General features: G+C 47.2%; 1 protein-coding gene across 1 annotated transcript in view; it reads left to right on the forward strand.

Annotated features, from left to right (window-relative positions):
* Nucleotides 1-15515, forward strand: part of fkbp5 (FKBP prolyl isomerase 5) — a 69278-nt gene that overhangs the window by 47303 nt on the left and 6460 nt on the right. The window contains exons 5-7 of the mRNA XM_033042767.1: nt 9565-9721; nt 12651-12741; nt 13996-14079. Coding sequence (XP_032898658.1) covers nt 9565-9721; nt 12651-12741; nt 13996-14079 — 332 coding nt within the window. The remainder of the gene's footprint in view (nt 1-9564; nt 9722-12650; nt 12742-13995; nt 14080-15515) is intronic.

Below are 15515 nucleotides of genomic sequence, written 5' to 3' on the forward strand. Positions count from 1 at the left end.
GAAGGGCCTGTTTCCATGCTGGATGACTCTTTAACTATTGATTAGTACGGGTGTCAGGGGCTATGGGGAGAAGGCAGGAGAATGGTGTTTGGAGGGAGAGATAGATCAGCCATGATTGAATGGCGGCGTGCACTTAATGGGCAGATTCAGCCCCCATTGTCAGGGTCGCTGGCGTTGTAAGGCAGCAACTCTACCATTGCGCCACAGATTCACCACTCGCTGGCTAAAGACATTTGCTCCTCATCTCCATTCCAGAACCATTAGAGGCTGGTCCTTGAAGACTTCCCTGGTCCTTCCAGCGAAGCCCCTCTGCCGACATGAGTTTTCAATGCCCACACGTTGGGCAAGGTACAAGCCTGCTCTTTCTGTCCCTCTGGGCTGAAGGAAGCGTGCAGGAGTCTAATCTTGTTGGGTGGCATCACCAACGCAGCAGAGAACTGATCTCAACACCAAGGGAAATGCAGTGGTACAGCTGGAATTCCTGCTGTCTCACTGCTCCAAAAAACCCACCAGAGGCGATGGAATATTAAGAGACCAATATTTTGACAGGTGATACGACGCCTTGAAACACGTACGAAGCCATTCTGTCGCACACAAAGCCAATTTTCAACTCCAATGGCACCATTTTCTTTGGAGATGAAGAAGTATACCGCAGCCTTATGCCCCTGGCCCACTTAGGAAACCTGAACGGAAACCTCTGGAGACTTTGTGCCCCACCCAAGGTTTCCGTGCGGTTCCCGGAGGTTCCTGGAGGTTTTTGTCAGTCTCCCTACCTGCTTCCACTACCTGCAACCTCCGGCAACCACCTGAAACCTCCGGGAACCGCACGGAAACCTTGGGTGGGGCGCAAAGTCTCCAGAGGTTTCCGTTCAGGTTCCCTAAGTGGGACAGGGGCATTAAGCTTTTCTGAGATATTCAAGGAAATAAATTGTGTGGCAAAATGTTCTTTGGATCGAACAAGAGGGAAGCAATGCTCCGACTATTGCTCAGAGGTTTCTCGTGATGATCAATAATTGGAATGGCATCTTTACAAAAAGCATTTGTTGAGTGGAGATGAGTGGTGGCACTAGATCGTGTATTTATATGGGCCCACACGATAGAACAAATAGATCCCCTTGGCTGGACACAGCAAGTATACAGAAACAGGAGAATGCTACTCAGCCCTTCAAGCCTGCTCAATAAGATTTAAATTAGTTTAGTTCCGTTCAGTTAAGTTCCATTTAGTTTAGTTTAGTTTACTTCAGTTCAGTTTAGTTTAGTTTAGTTTAGCTTAGAGATACAGTGTGGAAACATGCCTTTCGGCCCACCAAGTCCGCGATGACCAGCGATCACCCCCTACACACACACCGGGGACAATTTACAATCTTTACCGAAGCTAATGAACCTACAAATCTATCCATCTTTGGAGTGTGGGAGGAAACTGGAACACCTGGAGAAAACCCACGTGGTCACGGGGAGAACGTACAAACTGCATATAGACAGCAACCGCAGTCAGAATTTGAACCTGGGTCTGTGATGATGTAACAGAGAGTGGTGAACCTCTGGAATTCTCTGCCACAGAAGGTAGTTGAGGCCAGTTCATTGGCTATATTTAAGAGGGAGTTAGATGTGGCCCTTGTGGCTAAAGGGATCAGGGGGTATGGAGAGAAGGCAGGTACAGGATACTGAGTTGGATGATCAGCCATGATCATATTGAATGGCGGTGCAGGCTCGAAGGGCCGAATGGCCTACTCCTGCACCTATTTTCTATGTAAGGCAGCAGCTTTACCTGCTGCACCACCGTGGCACTAGACACTAGGTATTTGGGCACAACCCCTACAAGTTTCATCAAAGCAGACCGCATGCTCTTTAGAAAGGCATGTTTCTTCTTGAATGGCCACAACCTCAGCATTGCCCATAGCCACTTTCCATTCTGCATGTGCAGGCATCCTTCTACATTAACATAGCATTAACAAACATTACAGAGCAGCTGGAAGGAAAATTGCCCAACGCAGTAAGGAATTGATCCGTGTTATTGATCACAAGTGAAATTTATTGTGTGGCACACATCAACTGTGCATGAGACAAGAGCATTTCCTCGGCAATGTGTTCCATTGTGTTTCAGTTTAGTTTTCGGTAGTTTTAGAGACACTGCACGGGAAGAAGCCCTTCGGTCCACTGAGTCCACACTGACCATTGATCACCCGTTCACACTGGCTCCATGTTATCCTAATCTCTCAGCCACTCCCTGCACACTGGGGGCAATTTGCAGAGGCCAATGAGCCGACAAAGCCGCTCATCTTTGGGGGTGTGGAATGAAACAGAAGCACCCAGAGGAAACCCACGCAGCCACTGGGGGAACGTGCAAACTCCACACAGACAGCACCCCGTGTCGGGATGGAAGATGACTGGTGCTGTGAGGCAGCAGCCTTCTCTGCGGCATCTCTGAGCCACCTCTTGTAGTTGCTGGGCCCTATCTCCACAATTTGGTTGCTGCTATTTCCACATAACAATAGTGACACCTCGTTAAAAGGAATCATAGATTTGGACCTGCTTCAGCTCACTTTGGCCTACTTTAGCCTGGTCGAAGGTCCTACCAGCTTGTGAAGGTACACAAAAATGCTGGAGAAACTCAGCGGGTGCAGCAGCATCTATGGAGCTATTTCCTTCAATCCATAGATGCTGCTGCACCCGCTGAATTTCTCCAGCATTTTTGTGTACCTTCGATTTTCCAGCATCTGCAGTTCCTTCTTAAACACTACCAGCTTGCGGGCCAGACTTGCAGCCACCGTCTGTGCTCAGAATGGTTGGGTACTGAAGATATGCCAAGATTAAAGTTTTTTATTGCAAAGTGCGAACAGCAGGGAAGTTACAAGAATGATCCCAGCAATAGGGCAGCACGTTGGAGCAGCAACATAGTTGCCGCCTTACAGCACCGGAGGCCCGGGTTCAATCCTGCCTATGGGTGCTGTCTGTACGGAGTTTGTACGTCTCCGGGTGTTCCGGTTTCCTCCCACACGCAAAGGACGTGCAAGTTTGTAGGTTAATTGTCGCCGGTAAAACTGTAAATTGTCCCTCGTGTGTGTAGGCTAATGCTGGTGTACGGGGTGATCGCTGGTCAGTGCCGACTTGATGGGCCGAACGGCCTGTTTCCGCTCTGTATCTTTAAAGTCTAATGTCTACAGATAAATAAACGTCAAATTCAAGGGAAAGTGCAGGGAAAGCACGGTATTTATTTGGACCCGTTTCAGCTCACATTTGGCCTCGTCGAGGTCTTAGTAGCCTGTAAGCCAGACTTGTAGTCTCCGCCTGTGCCCAGGATGGGCGGGTGCTGAAGATATTCCAAGATTAAAGATTGTTATTGCAAAGTGCTAACAGAAGAGAAGTTGCAACAGCAATCACAGCATGTTGCATAATATCATGGCTCAGGGATCACACACATGAAGTGGAAGAGAATGCCATTTTATATGCCTGTGAATGTGACATTGGGAGCATCCAAGTGTGGGTATTGAGGTTTGAGCATCCCTGGGCCACGATCACTGTACAGAAGGGGCATTGGATATGGTATTGACAACCTCAAGTACACGGTATCCCCCTGTACGCAGCAGAGAGAGCGCGTCCCTTTCCAAATAATCCATCATAGGCTGGGGATCCACAAACATGTCTTCATCAATGGACCGGTGGTGGATGGAGTCACTGACTTCAAGTTCCTGGGCTTTTTTCTTTTTTCTCATATCTCTATTTATTTAGTTATTTGTATGGCGGGGCATACAAGACATCACAAACTACAGAGGCTGTGCCACAACGACAGAAGACCTGAGTGCGCCGCTGGCAGAGAAGCTAAATTGCTTCTTTTCCCGCTTTGAAACATCACAACAGCAGCACCCATCTGCTACAGCCCTGCTCCCACCCTCACCTGGCTCCTGTACTACTCCACTCACTGTAAGGGAGAACGATGTCAGACGGGTGCTCCTGGCAGTGAACCCCAAGAAGGCTGCCGGCCCGGATGGAGTGCCTGGTAGGGTGCTTAAAGCGTGTGCCCACCAGCTCACTGGCATCTTCACCAGAATCTTCAACCTCTCCCTGGACCAGGCAGTTATCCCGTCCTGCCTAAAATCAGCCACAATCGTCCCAGTGCCGAAGAAGTCTCCCATCACCAGCCTAAATGATTACCGTCCCGTGGCCCTCACTCCGGTAATCACGAAGTGCTTCGAGAGATTGGTCCTCCAGCACATCAAGGACTATCTCCCTCCAGACTTCGACCCCCACCAATTCGCCTATCGCCCAAACAGATCCACAGAAGACGCCATCACCGTAGCTCTCCACTCTGTGCTGAGCCACCTGGAGCAGGGGCAGAGCTACGTCCGGATGCTCTTTGTGGATTACAGCTCAGCTTTCAATACTATCATTCCGGACATTCTCATCGACAAACTGGTCACTCTCGGCCTCCCCACTCTCACATGTGCCTGGATAAAGGACTTCCTCACCAACCGGCCCCAGACTGTGAGACTCGGCCCCCATCTCTCCTCCACTCGCATGTTGAGTACCGGCTCCCCACAGGGCTGTGTGCTAAGCCCCCTCCTATACTGTCTCTACACCCACAACTGTAGTCCGGCCCACAACAACAACCGCATCGTCAAGTTTGCCGACGACACTACAGTAGTCGGACTCATCTCAAGGGGAGACGAGGCAGCCTATAGAGAGGAAGTCCTGAAGTTGACAGCCTGGTGCTCAGAAAACAACTTGGCTCTGAACACCAAGAAAACAAAAGAGCTCATTGTCGACTTCAGGAGGCACAGCACTGACTTAGTCCCCCTATACATCAACGGCGAGTGTGTGGAGAGGGTCTACACCTTCCGGTTTCTCGGCGTCCTCATCTCCGCTGACATCTCCTGGACAGACAACATCACAGCGTTAATCAAGAAGGCTCAGCAGCGGCTGCACTTCCTGAGGGTCCTCAGGAACCACAACCTGGACTCCAACCTGCTGCTGACCTTCTACCGCTCGTCCATCGAGAGCCTGCTGACATGCTGCATTACAGCATGGTACGGCAGCTGCACCATGGCAGACAGGGAGAGGCTTCAGAGGGTAGTTAGGGCAGCACAGAAGATCATTGGCTGCCCTCTCCCCTCCCTGAAGGACATTTACACCTCCTGCTGCCTCAGCAGAGCGAAGAACATCATCAAGGACAGCTCCCATCCTGCATTTGGCCTGTTCGACCTGCTGCCCTCAGGGAGGCGCTATAGGTGCATCAGAACAAGGACAAACAGACTCAAGAACAGTTGCTTTCCAAAAGCCATAACCTCCCTGAACTCACATATGCACTGACTTCACAGCCAAACCCCCGGACTTCCATCTATCCACCTACTGTAATTTGTACTGTAACTGTAATTTTTAATATGTGCAATAACCCATACTGTATATAGGAATCCTATTTATTCACTCTATTCACCCATTGTCTTTTTATAGATATGTCTATAGCGCCGCAGAACTGTGCACCTTACCCACCCCCCACCCCCCCCCCCCCCCCCACCCCTTTTGTTTTGTTTTTTTGTTTTTTGAACTAATTACATGTCTGCACTGAGTACGAGCTGCTTTTAATCTCATTGTACATGTGTATAGTGACAATAAAATGGCATTCTATTCTATTCTATTCTATTCTATTCTATTTATTTGTTTATTTATTTATTTATTGTTATTAGAAGCAATTGTACAAAGATAAAACATTATACAATTATTGTACAGCTTCATTTTTAACATAAACTATAAAAATGCAAAAAAAGAAAAGAAAAAGAAAACAAGAAAGGAAAAATAAAAAGTGAAATGATAGATCTAAAAAAGAACGAAAGAAAGACCCCTAAACTACCAAAGTTGTGTGGCAGAAAGATATAGAAATAAGAAAAAAGAAAAAGAAAGGTGGAGATATACCTTGCCCCTCGTCCCCCTGCGCACCTCACCCAACCCAACGTCGGATTTAAATTTAAATTTAAATTTGTGTTGCACCAATGCTATTGTTGTAAGAATTCGGTGAAGGGGGTCCATGTCTTGAGAAATTGATCTGGTTTTTCCGCCAAGACAAGCCTAATGTTTTCTAAATGTAGTGTCTCGGACATGTTTGTGATCTACATCTTCACTGTAGGGACTGTTGTACATATCTTTTAGTTATGAGATACAGCGCAGAAACAGGCCCTTCGGCCCACCGAGTCTGCACCCACCTGTGATCCCAGCACACTAACACTATCCTACACACATCAGGGACGATTTACACTTATATCAAGCCAATGTACCTACATACCTGTACGTCTTTGGAGTGTGGGAGGAAACCGAAGATCTTGGTGAAAAGCCACGCGGTCACGGGGAGATGGTACAAACTACGTACAGACAGCATCCGTAGTCGGGATCGAACCCGGGCCTCTGGCACGGCAAGCGCTGTAAGGCAACAACTCTACTGCTGCGCCACCATAACAGGACATATCTCTGAAGATCTGTCCTGGACCCAGCACTTTGATGCAAGCACAAAGGAAGCCCATCAACGCCTCTACTTCGTCAGAAGATTGCGGAGATTCGGTATGTCGGTGAACACTCTCTTAAACTTCTACAGGTGTATGGTACGGAACATATTGACTGGTCGCATCACGGTCTGGTTCGGCAACTCGAACGCCCAAGAACGAAGGAGATTACAAAAGGAAGTCTATCGTGGGTAGACCTCCCCATCATCGAAGGGATATAGAGGAGGCGTTGCCTCAAAAGGGCAGCCAGTATCATCAAGGACCCACAACACCCTGACAAATTTCTCATTTGAAGAAGGGACAGGTGTCTGAAACATCCAGGTTCAGAAGCAGCTTCTTCTCAACAGCCATCTGAACACTACGGACTCCAACTAGTCAAGTCAAGTCAAGTTTATTCGTCACATACACATACGAGATGAGCAGTGAAATGAAAAGTGGCAATGCTCGCGGACTTTGTGCAAAAAGACAAACAAACAAACAACCAAACAAACTACAAACAGAATGGAACAGAATCACATATTCTTTTACATATTAAATATTGTGGGCGGAAGGAAAAAGGGAAAAAAACAGCGATTTTAAAAAAAAGCAGTAGAGTGGTTCAGTAAAGTTAGTCCCTGGTGAGATAGGAGTTTACAGTCCTAATGGTCTCTGGGAAGAAACTCCTTCTCAACCTCTCCGTTCTCACAGCATGGCAACGAACTGACTGGGTTGCATGAGGGACATTGGGCTTTGATTATTTTTGCACCACATTTGTTTTTTATTATATTATCTATTGGGAACAGTGCGTATACAAACCTGGTATTCTGCTGCTGCCGGTAGGAATTTCATTATTCAGCTTTGGGACATATGACATTTAAAATACTCTTGCTTCTCTCTTGACACTTGACAGGGAAAGAGGGAAGGATTTAATGTTTCAAGACAAGTAAAGAGTCAAGTCAAGAGTGTTTAATTGTCATATGTACCGACAACGGAACAATGAAATTCTTACTTGCTGCAACTTAGTAGGCTCATAAAAGCAATAAAAGAACAGATAAACATAGAATGATGCAAAGGACATTAACAACCATTCATTGGTGCTTACACATTCTCTCCAATCTTCCAGACACTTTAACGGCCCAACTTTAAATGCTGGGCCCAGTAAGTAGAGCCGGGGAGAGGGGAGGGGAGGGGAGGGGGGAACTTACCTTCCCGTTCTCAAGGTCGGCTGTGGGAGGCGCTCCCCTCCCCCTTCTCCCCCTACCCCTTCTCCCCTGGGGAACGAGGGCTGAAGAGGGCTGCGTGAGGAGAGGGATGACAGTTTGCAGGACGACCGGAATGGAGGCGATGGCTGCAACGGGCCTTAGCTGGGACTGTAAAATGCCGCCAAAATGGCGCCTCTTGCATATAGACTCCGTGGGCCGTTCAGTACATTCAGTGTACCATCGGGGATTGTGTTTATAGTTTTAATTTAGTTTAGAGATACAGTACGGAAACAGGCCCTTTGGCCCACAGAGTCCACGCTGACCAGCGATCCCCGCACACTAGTGCTATCCCACACGCTAGAGACAATTTACGAGCTTTATCAAAGCCAATTGACGTACAAACCTGTACTGCTTTGGGGTGTGGGATGAAACCGGAGATCCCGGGGAAAACCCACGCAGGTCACGGGGAGAACGTACAAACTCCGTACAGGCATCACCCGTAGTCAGGTTCGAACCTGGGTCTCTGGCGCTGTAAGTAGGTATGTTACAATACTTACCTTCAGCGGCACTGCAATTCTGCCACTGGCCGTGTGCGCGATTTTGGCGCGTTTGAGGGGGGGGTTAAAATGCTTTTTTTTCCGACCTGGTCCTGGATTATATTTGTTGGAGTGCAAGTTGTTGCCGAAGAATCGTTCCGACGGGCGTTCTATGTGTTTTTTTTTTAAATTCGCCCGACAAGTTAATTGCTGGAGTGATTTTAAAATCAGCTTCTGAAGCTGTCAATGCCGACAACGGGGCCGGATTTTACGTAGGGGACAGGTAAAAGAAAGTAGTTTATTTTTATGTATAAAAGTGTTTCTTAAGATGCATTTAATTCACATTTTAAGTTGCGAAACGGTGATTTTTTCCCCCGAATGAACCGGCAGTGTTTTTGCTGCCGATATGGGGACTAAATCACCACAATTGCAACGTTCCAAATGGTCGCGTTCCAGAAAAACCCACTCGCAAGCTGATTTTAATGGCCATTAATTTACAGGTATTAAACATTAAATTCCTTCCATTTGGCCTATAAACCCATGACAATGAGATTTAAAAATGATGTTATATTGCGAATTCTTGTGTGAATGTTATTTGGACACTTAGGCTGTTTAAAAATGTTAATCTATTCTTAAGAAATGGATAGATGTTTAGATCTAGTAATTGAATTTTGTAATTAGCTACAATTAGGTAACTAACTAATTATATGCTTTAATTTCAAGTCATCTAAGTAAGATTGTATCATATTTGTTTCAGAATGCTTCAATCTACAATAACTGAACATTTCTTTCAGTTCTCTTAATTTTTAAGAAAGTTATGGGCTTTTGACTGTTCTCGATCACAGCTTTTGTGTTAAGTCAATGAAAAAGCAATAGGGAACAAGATGCTAATTTCCGAGTATGAAAATGGCCATAACTATTTTAATACTGAAGATATGAAAGTGAATTAGGTGTCAAATTAAACTTCTTTTTATGCTTTATCTGATGGGATAAATTACAGACTTGATTTTTAAAATCTCAAAATGTTGTAACATTGCTACTGTAAGGCACTAACTCTACTGCTGCGCCACCGTGCAGCCCCAAGAAATTAAAGCTGGTACCAATGTATGTTTAGAATTAAGTATGGTGATAGTCTCGATGAGCAGTATGCAAAAAAAATATTTTACTGTACCTTGATACATGTGGCAATAAAGAAACCATTGAACCATTGAGCCCTGACCAATCCACAATGTTTCTGTGAATTTAAAATAAATTACCCGACCCTCCGTGTTATTTGAAATGACAGAGTTTCTTGTGGAGAATGACAAGAAGGAATGTACGGAGAGTTGCTGCAGTGATCTTTCTTTTGTCTACCTGCAGTGTACGTGGAAGGGCGGTGCAATGGCGCCCTGTTCGACCGGCGTGAGGTTCGGATCGTTGTCGGAGAAGGGGAAGATCAAGATATTCCCATCGGTGTCGACAAAGGTTTGGAGAAAATGCAGAAGGGAGAGCATTGCATTCTTCACCTGAAGCCAAAGTAAGTGTGGAAACCGGGGTTACGTCATGGTCATGTGTAGAAAGGAAATGCAGACGCCTGTTTATACCGAAGATAGACACAAAAAGCTGGGGTATCTCTGGAGAAAAAAGATGGGCGATGTTTCGGGTTGGGACCCTTCTTCAGACTGCATGCGGATGTGTTCCCTCTACTTTCTACTTTCCTCTCTACATTCTCTAAACCCCTCTACTTTCAGTCTGGTTTAGTTTAGTTTAGTGACAGCATGATAACAGGCCCTTCGGCCCACTGAGTCGGTACCAACCAATGATCACTACTTCTGTCCTACACATATAGGGACGATTTTACAGAACCCAATTAACCTACAAACCTGCACATCTTTGGAATTTAGTTTTTTCGTTTAGTTTAGAGATATAGAGTGGAAACAGGCCCTTCGGCCCACCGAGCCCGCACCAAACAGCGATCCCCGCACACCAACACTATCCAACACACACCAGGGTCAATTTACAATTATACTGAAGCCAATTAGCCTATGAACCAGTACGTCTTTGGAGTGTGGGAGGAAACAACAGCACCCGGAGAAAATCCCCGCGGTCGCGGGGAGAACGTATAAATTTTGTGTCGACAGTAGGTGTAGTCAGGATCGAACCCGAGACTTTGGCGCTGTGAGGCGGCTACTCTACCGCTGCGCCATCGTGCCGCGTCTAAACCCTGCTCGTGGTACAACCTTGAGATCTTTAAGCTCCTGTAAAAAATCATTTTGTTTGTTGTTTTTTGATTGTTTTGAATCTATACCTACAACTCCAAACCAAGATATTCAATCTAAAATATGAATGAGCATCATTATTGCTCATCACCTCATGTTTGCTCGTTTCCCTTGTACCACCCTCATCGTAACCATCTCCCCCACCCTCCCCAACCCTCACAGCCTTACAGCCTTCCAAACCCCTTCCATTATCGTGGCCAAACTTGCAACTGGACGCCAGGAGAAGCTTTGGTCATCCCCCCCCCCACCCTCCCCCCCCCCCCTCCTCTTCCCCTCCTCAATCATTCTGCTTCATGCAGTTAAACGGGGTGGAAGATTGCAACCTTCATGTGGTCCGCCCTGTTTCGACTAATGCAATCAACTCGACGTGCACAAACGGAAGACCAAATAGAACAAGTTGTCCAACAACTTTAGGCTGTGCACGCCACACGAAAGAAGAAGTGCAGTTAAACAGCAACATGTTTAACTGTTTAAAAAAATTCTCACTCAGGCATGTGGTTTCATTTTTCTTTCAACGCTTCTTGTCAGGTAACTGGGCGCAGAGTGCAAATATTGCCAGCTGCAAGGGATTATTTGTCATACTTGGGACGGTATTTACTTCGGGGGATTGAGGGAGAGAGTACTCGACATTCTGTACACACTGGACCCTGCAAACCTTTCATCTCCAACCCAACTATTTACACGCTCCGATCCTGGCCCTGCAAGAGCGGAAAGGCAGTCTCCACGACATCCAACAATATCATGAAGGATCGGGCCGGAGGAATGTTCTGGCGTGGGACTTGTCACGTCTGATGGGAAGAAGTTGACAAACGTTTCCCTCGACACCTACGCTTGGTCCGCCGAGTCCGAATCGATCTCCCGCTTTTCCAACTATTTCAACTCCCCTTCCCCATTCCCACACTGACCTTTCTTGTCCTGGGCCTCCTCCATTGCCAGAGGGAGGCCACATGCAAATTCTAGGAACAGCACCTCATATTTCGCTTGGGCAGCTTACACCCCAGCGGTGTGAATCAAAGATCCTATAGCGAGCAAGATAGATCACTTGACGAAAAAGTCGTAGTACGGTCTTGGGCAGATTCATGGGTAATTTTCGGCCCCATTTCTGTAACCAGCTTCCGTCTCCGCACCAAAGATCCCATAGCGGAGCAAAGATAACTAGTGCGGAAACGGAAGCCGATTACGGAAACATCCACGTAAAAATAAAAGTTATTTGGCAAAAATCTTCTACTCATTTTCAGAATTATAATTTATTAACACAAACTGTTCCCCCGCAACGTTGATTACACGGGTCGGGTTACTGAAATGGATGAAAAAAAGGCCCACGTTCCGCTCCATTGCGTACTACACGTCAGCCCATTGCATTTAGAAGGAGTGATCTATCTTGCTCCGCTATAGGATCTTTGGTGTGAATGTTGAATTCTTTAATTTTAAGTAACTTCTACCTACACTCCCCTCCCCTCCCCTGCCCCCTCCCTCCACCCAAGTTGTTTAGCCGGTTCTAAGGTTCTCTTCATTGTATCCCTCCTGAGATCACATCTTACCTAGTCCAACAATGGGCCTACCAGGACACCACGCTGCCTGTGGTCATTTGTGACGGGCCTTGATTAGTCCTCATCTTGTCTCACCTCCAGCTCATCAATTCCCCCCCTCCCCTCCCCCTCCCCCAATTCCCCACTTTCAGTTGTCTGAAGAATGGTCCCATCCCGAAACGTCACCCATCCTTTATCTCCAGAGATGCTGCCTGACCCACTGAGTTTAACTTTAGAAATACAGTGCAGATCAGGCTCTTTGACCCACCGAGAATGCGCCGACCTGTGATCACTTTGTACACTAACACTTTCCTACACAGTAGGGACAATTTACAATCTTTACCGAAGCCAATCAAACTACAAATCAATACGTCTTTGGAGTGTGGGACAAATCCGGAGTGCCCGGGGAAAACCCACGAGGTCACAGGGAGAATGTACAAACTCCGTACAGACAGCACCCATAGTTAGTATCGAACCTGGGTCACTCGTGCTGTAAGGCAGCAACTCTACCACTGCGCCACCGTGCCATCCGTAATTTCAGAGAGTTACTCTTGCACTTTGTGTCCATCTTGGTGTATAAACCAGCATCTGCAATTCTTTGTTTCTAAGCTTGCGGCATTAAAATAAAAATAAAAATGGCTTAAATTGTTTGTTGTAGATATGGGTTTGGAGATCTCGGAAAACCGGGCTTCAACATTCCACCCAACGCGGAGTTGGACTATGAGGTCCTGCTGAAGAACTTCGAGAAGGTGAGAGGATAAGGCAGATAGATCTAAACTAAAGCAAACTATAGCAGGCAGAAACGTGAGTGGTTCACATGGTAGAGATGGTGAATGAGCACTGAGGCTTGGTCCGCCAAGGTCTGCTGGATCTCCTTAATCGCTTAGGAAAGGCCACCTTTACTTAGTCTGACCTGCGTCTGACCCCAGACCCACTTCATGTGGCCGACTCTCAAAAACCTCCTAAAGTTACCGAGCAAGCAGCAAAGTGTGGTACCCTTACACTTCAATGGAGACTGGACTGTATCAGTTCACCTTCTGAAGGGCAGTGAGGATGGTTGACAAATATTGGCCTTATGGACACCTAGATTCCAACATCGCATAGGTATAGATATCACCATATAGGTATCACCATAATCCTGGACTGCTACACACTAAAGATAGACACAAAGTACTGAAGTAACTCAGCGGATCAGGCAGCATCTTTGGAGAGAAGGAATAGATGACGTTTCAGTTCGGGACCTTTCTTTCAGACCCAGTCACCCATCCTTTCTCTCTAGAGATGCTGCCTGACCCGCTGAGTTACTCCAGCATTTTATGTCCATCTTTGGTATGAACCAGCACCTGCAGTTTGTTTTTATTACTGCGGTACACTAGGTTTGCAAGGAGATTCTGTTGTGCATCTTTTGATTTGCATGGATCTGGTGGTCTCTCTAGAATAACAGGACACCGACTGCAAGCTGAACCCTGTCACAGACCCTGACCTCTGGCTAATGTCATCTACCGCGTGGTCTGCGATGCTTCTGCCAATGATGGAGGTGGGGGAAATAGGTCGATGATAGAATTGTAGCCGACTTGCTTCTTGCGAGTTAACCTGGTTTAGTTTAGTTTAGAGATACAGCGCCAATACAGGCCCTTCGGCCCGCCGAGTCTGCGCCGACCATCAATCCCCGCACGCTAACTCTGTCCTACGCACACTAGGGACAACTTTACATTTTATACCAGGCCAATTAACCTACAAATTTGCATGTCTTTGGTGTGGGGGGGGGGGGGGGAACCGAAGATCTTGGAGAAAACCCACACAGGTCATGGGTAGAATGTACAAACTCAGTACAGACAAGCACCTATAGTCAGGATCAAACCTGAGTCCCTGGCGCTGTAAGGTGGCAGCTCTACCGCTGCGCCACCATGCCACCCTGGTGGAGACTGGGAGCGGGCACACACACACGCGCGCGTGTTTGTTTTAAAAATGTGCAGACTGGACTGCTCCTTTTTACCACACAGGCAAAAGAATCCTGGGAAATGGATACCCGTGAGAAGCTGGAGCAAGCTGTTATCGTCAAGGAGAAGGGAACGTTCTACTTTAAGGTATTTCTGCTCTGAGGTTCTCCTCTAGGGAAACTCCATCCGTCGTTAGTAATACGCTGACTTCAAAGAACATATAACAGTACAGCATAGGAACAATGCCACATGGCCCACAATGTCCATAACAAACTCAATGCCAAGTTCAACTAATTGTTCAAAAGGGAACTGCAGATGCTGGAATATCGAAGGTACACAAAATTGCTGGAGGAACTCAGCGGGTGCAGCAGCATCTATGGAGTCTGAAGAAGGGTTTCGGCCCGAAACGTCGCCTATTTCCTTCGCTCCATAGATGCTGCTGCACCCGCTGAGTTCCTCCAGCAATTTTGTGTACCTGCCAAGTTCAACTATCTTCTGCCTGCATGTGATCCATAGCCCTCCATTCCTTGCATGTCCTGCATCTTAATTTTAGTTTAGTTTAGTCTAGTTGACAGATACAGCGCGGAGACAGACTCTTCGGCCCACCGTGTCTGTGCCGACCAGCCATCCCCGCACACTTACACTATCCTACACACACTAGGGGCAAGTTACATTTCAATCAAGCCAATTAACCTACAAACCTGTACATCTTTGGAGATGCCACAATCATATGTGCCTCCACCACCACCCCCGTGAGGGTGTTGCAAGCACGCACGCAATACACCCTCTGTAAGGGTCTTGCCCAGCACATCTCCTTAAATGTTGCCCCCTCTCACCTTGAAGCTGCACGCTCTAGCCTTTGACATTTCCACCCAGGGGAGAAACGGTTCTGACTGTCCACCCATTCTTTCCTCTCATAATCTTATATACATCTTCGGCAAGGCCACCAACATATTCAAGGATGAGTCTCCCCTCTCCCATCAGGCAAGCGGTACAGAAGTGTGAATTCGCACACCTCCAAATTCAGGGATAGATTCTTCCCAGCTGTTATCAGTCAACTGAACCATCCTATCATCAATTAGAGAACGGTCCTGACCCACCACCCACCTCTTTGGAGATCCTTGGAATATCTTTCATTGGACTTTATGATGTTACTAAACATGACTCCCTTCATCCTGTATCTGTACACAATGGGCGGCTTGATTGTACTCACGACCATACAGGCGACACCCTGGCGCCATGTAGCGGGTGTCGTGTGGTGTCACCCACGACATGCCGCCAGTGACACCCAGTGACACAGTGACACATGTCGCCAGGGTGTCACCTGTATGGTCGTGAGTAGTCTCCTAGACACCCCAAGAGTTGTAGCGTCTTTCTGGTCGCCGCTGAATTTTCAACATGTTGAAAATTTTTGGCGACCTATGGCGGGTGCCGGCAGTCGCAGAAAATGTTGTGTAAGTGGGACAGGCCCTTAAGGCAGCAGCCCTACCACTGCTCCACGGTGCCGCCTTGGATCATAAGTCATAGGAGCAGGATTAGGCCATTTAGCCCATCGAGTCTGCTCTGAGGATGGGTCACAGAAG

Source organism: Amblyraja radiata, chromosome 24 (assembly GCF_010909765.2).
Source record: "Amblyraja radiata isolate CabotCenter1 chromosome 24, sAmbRad1.1.pri, whole genome shotgun sequence".
Lineage (NCBI taxonomy): Eukaryota > Metazoa > Chordata > Chondrichthyes > Rajiformes > Rajidae > Amblyraja > Amblyraja radiata.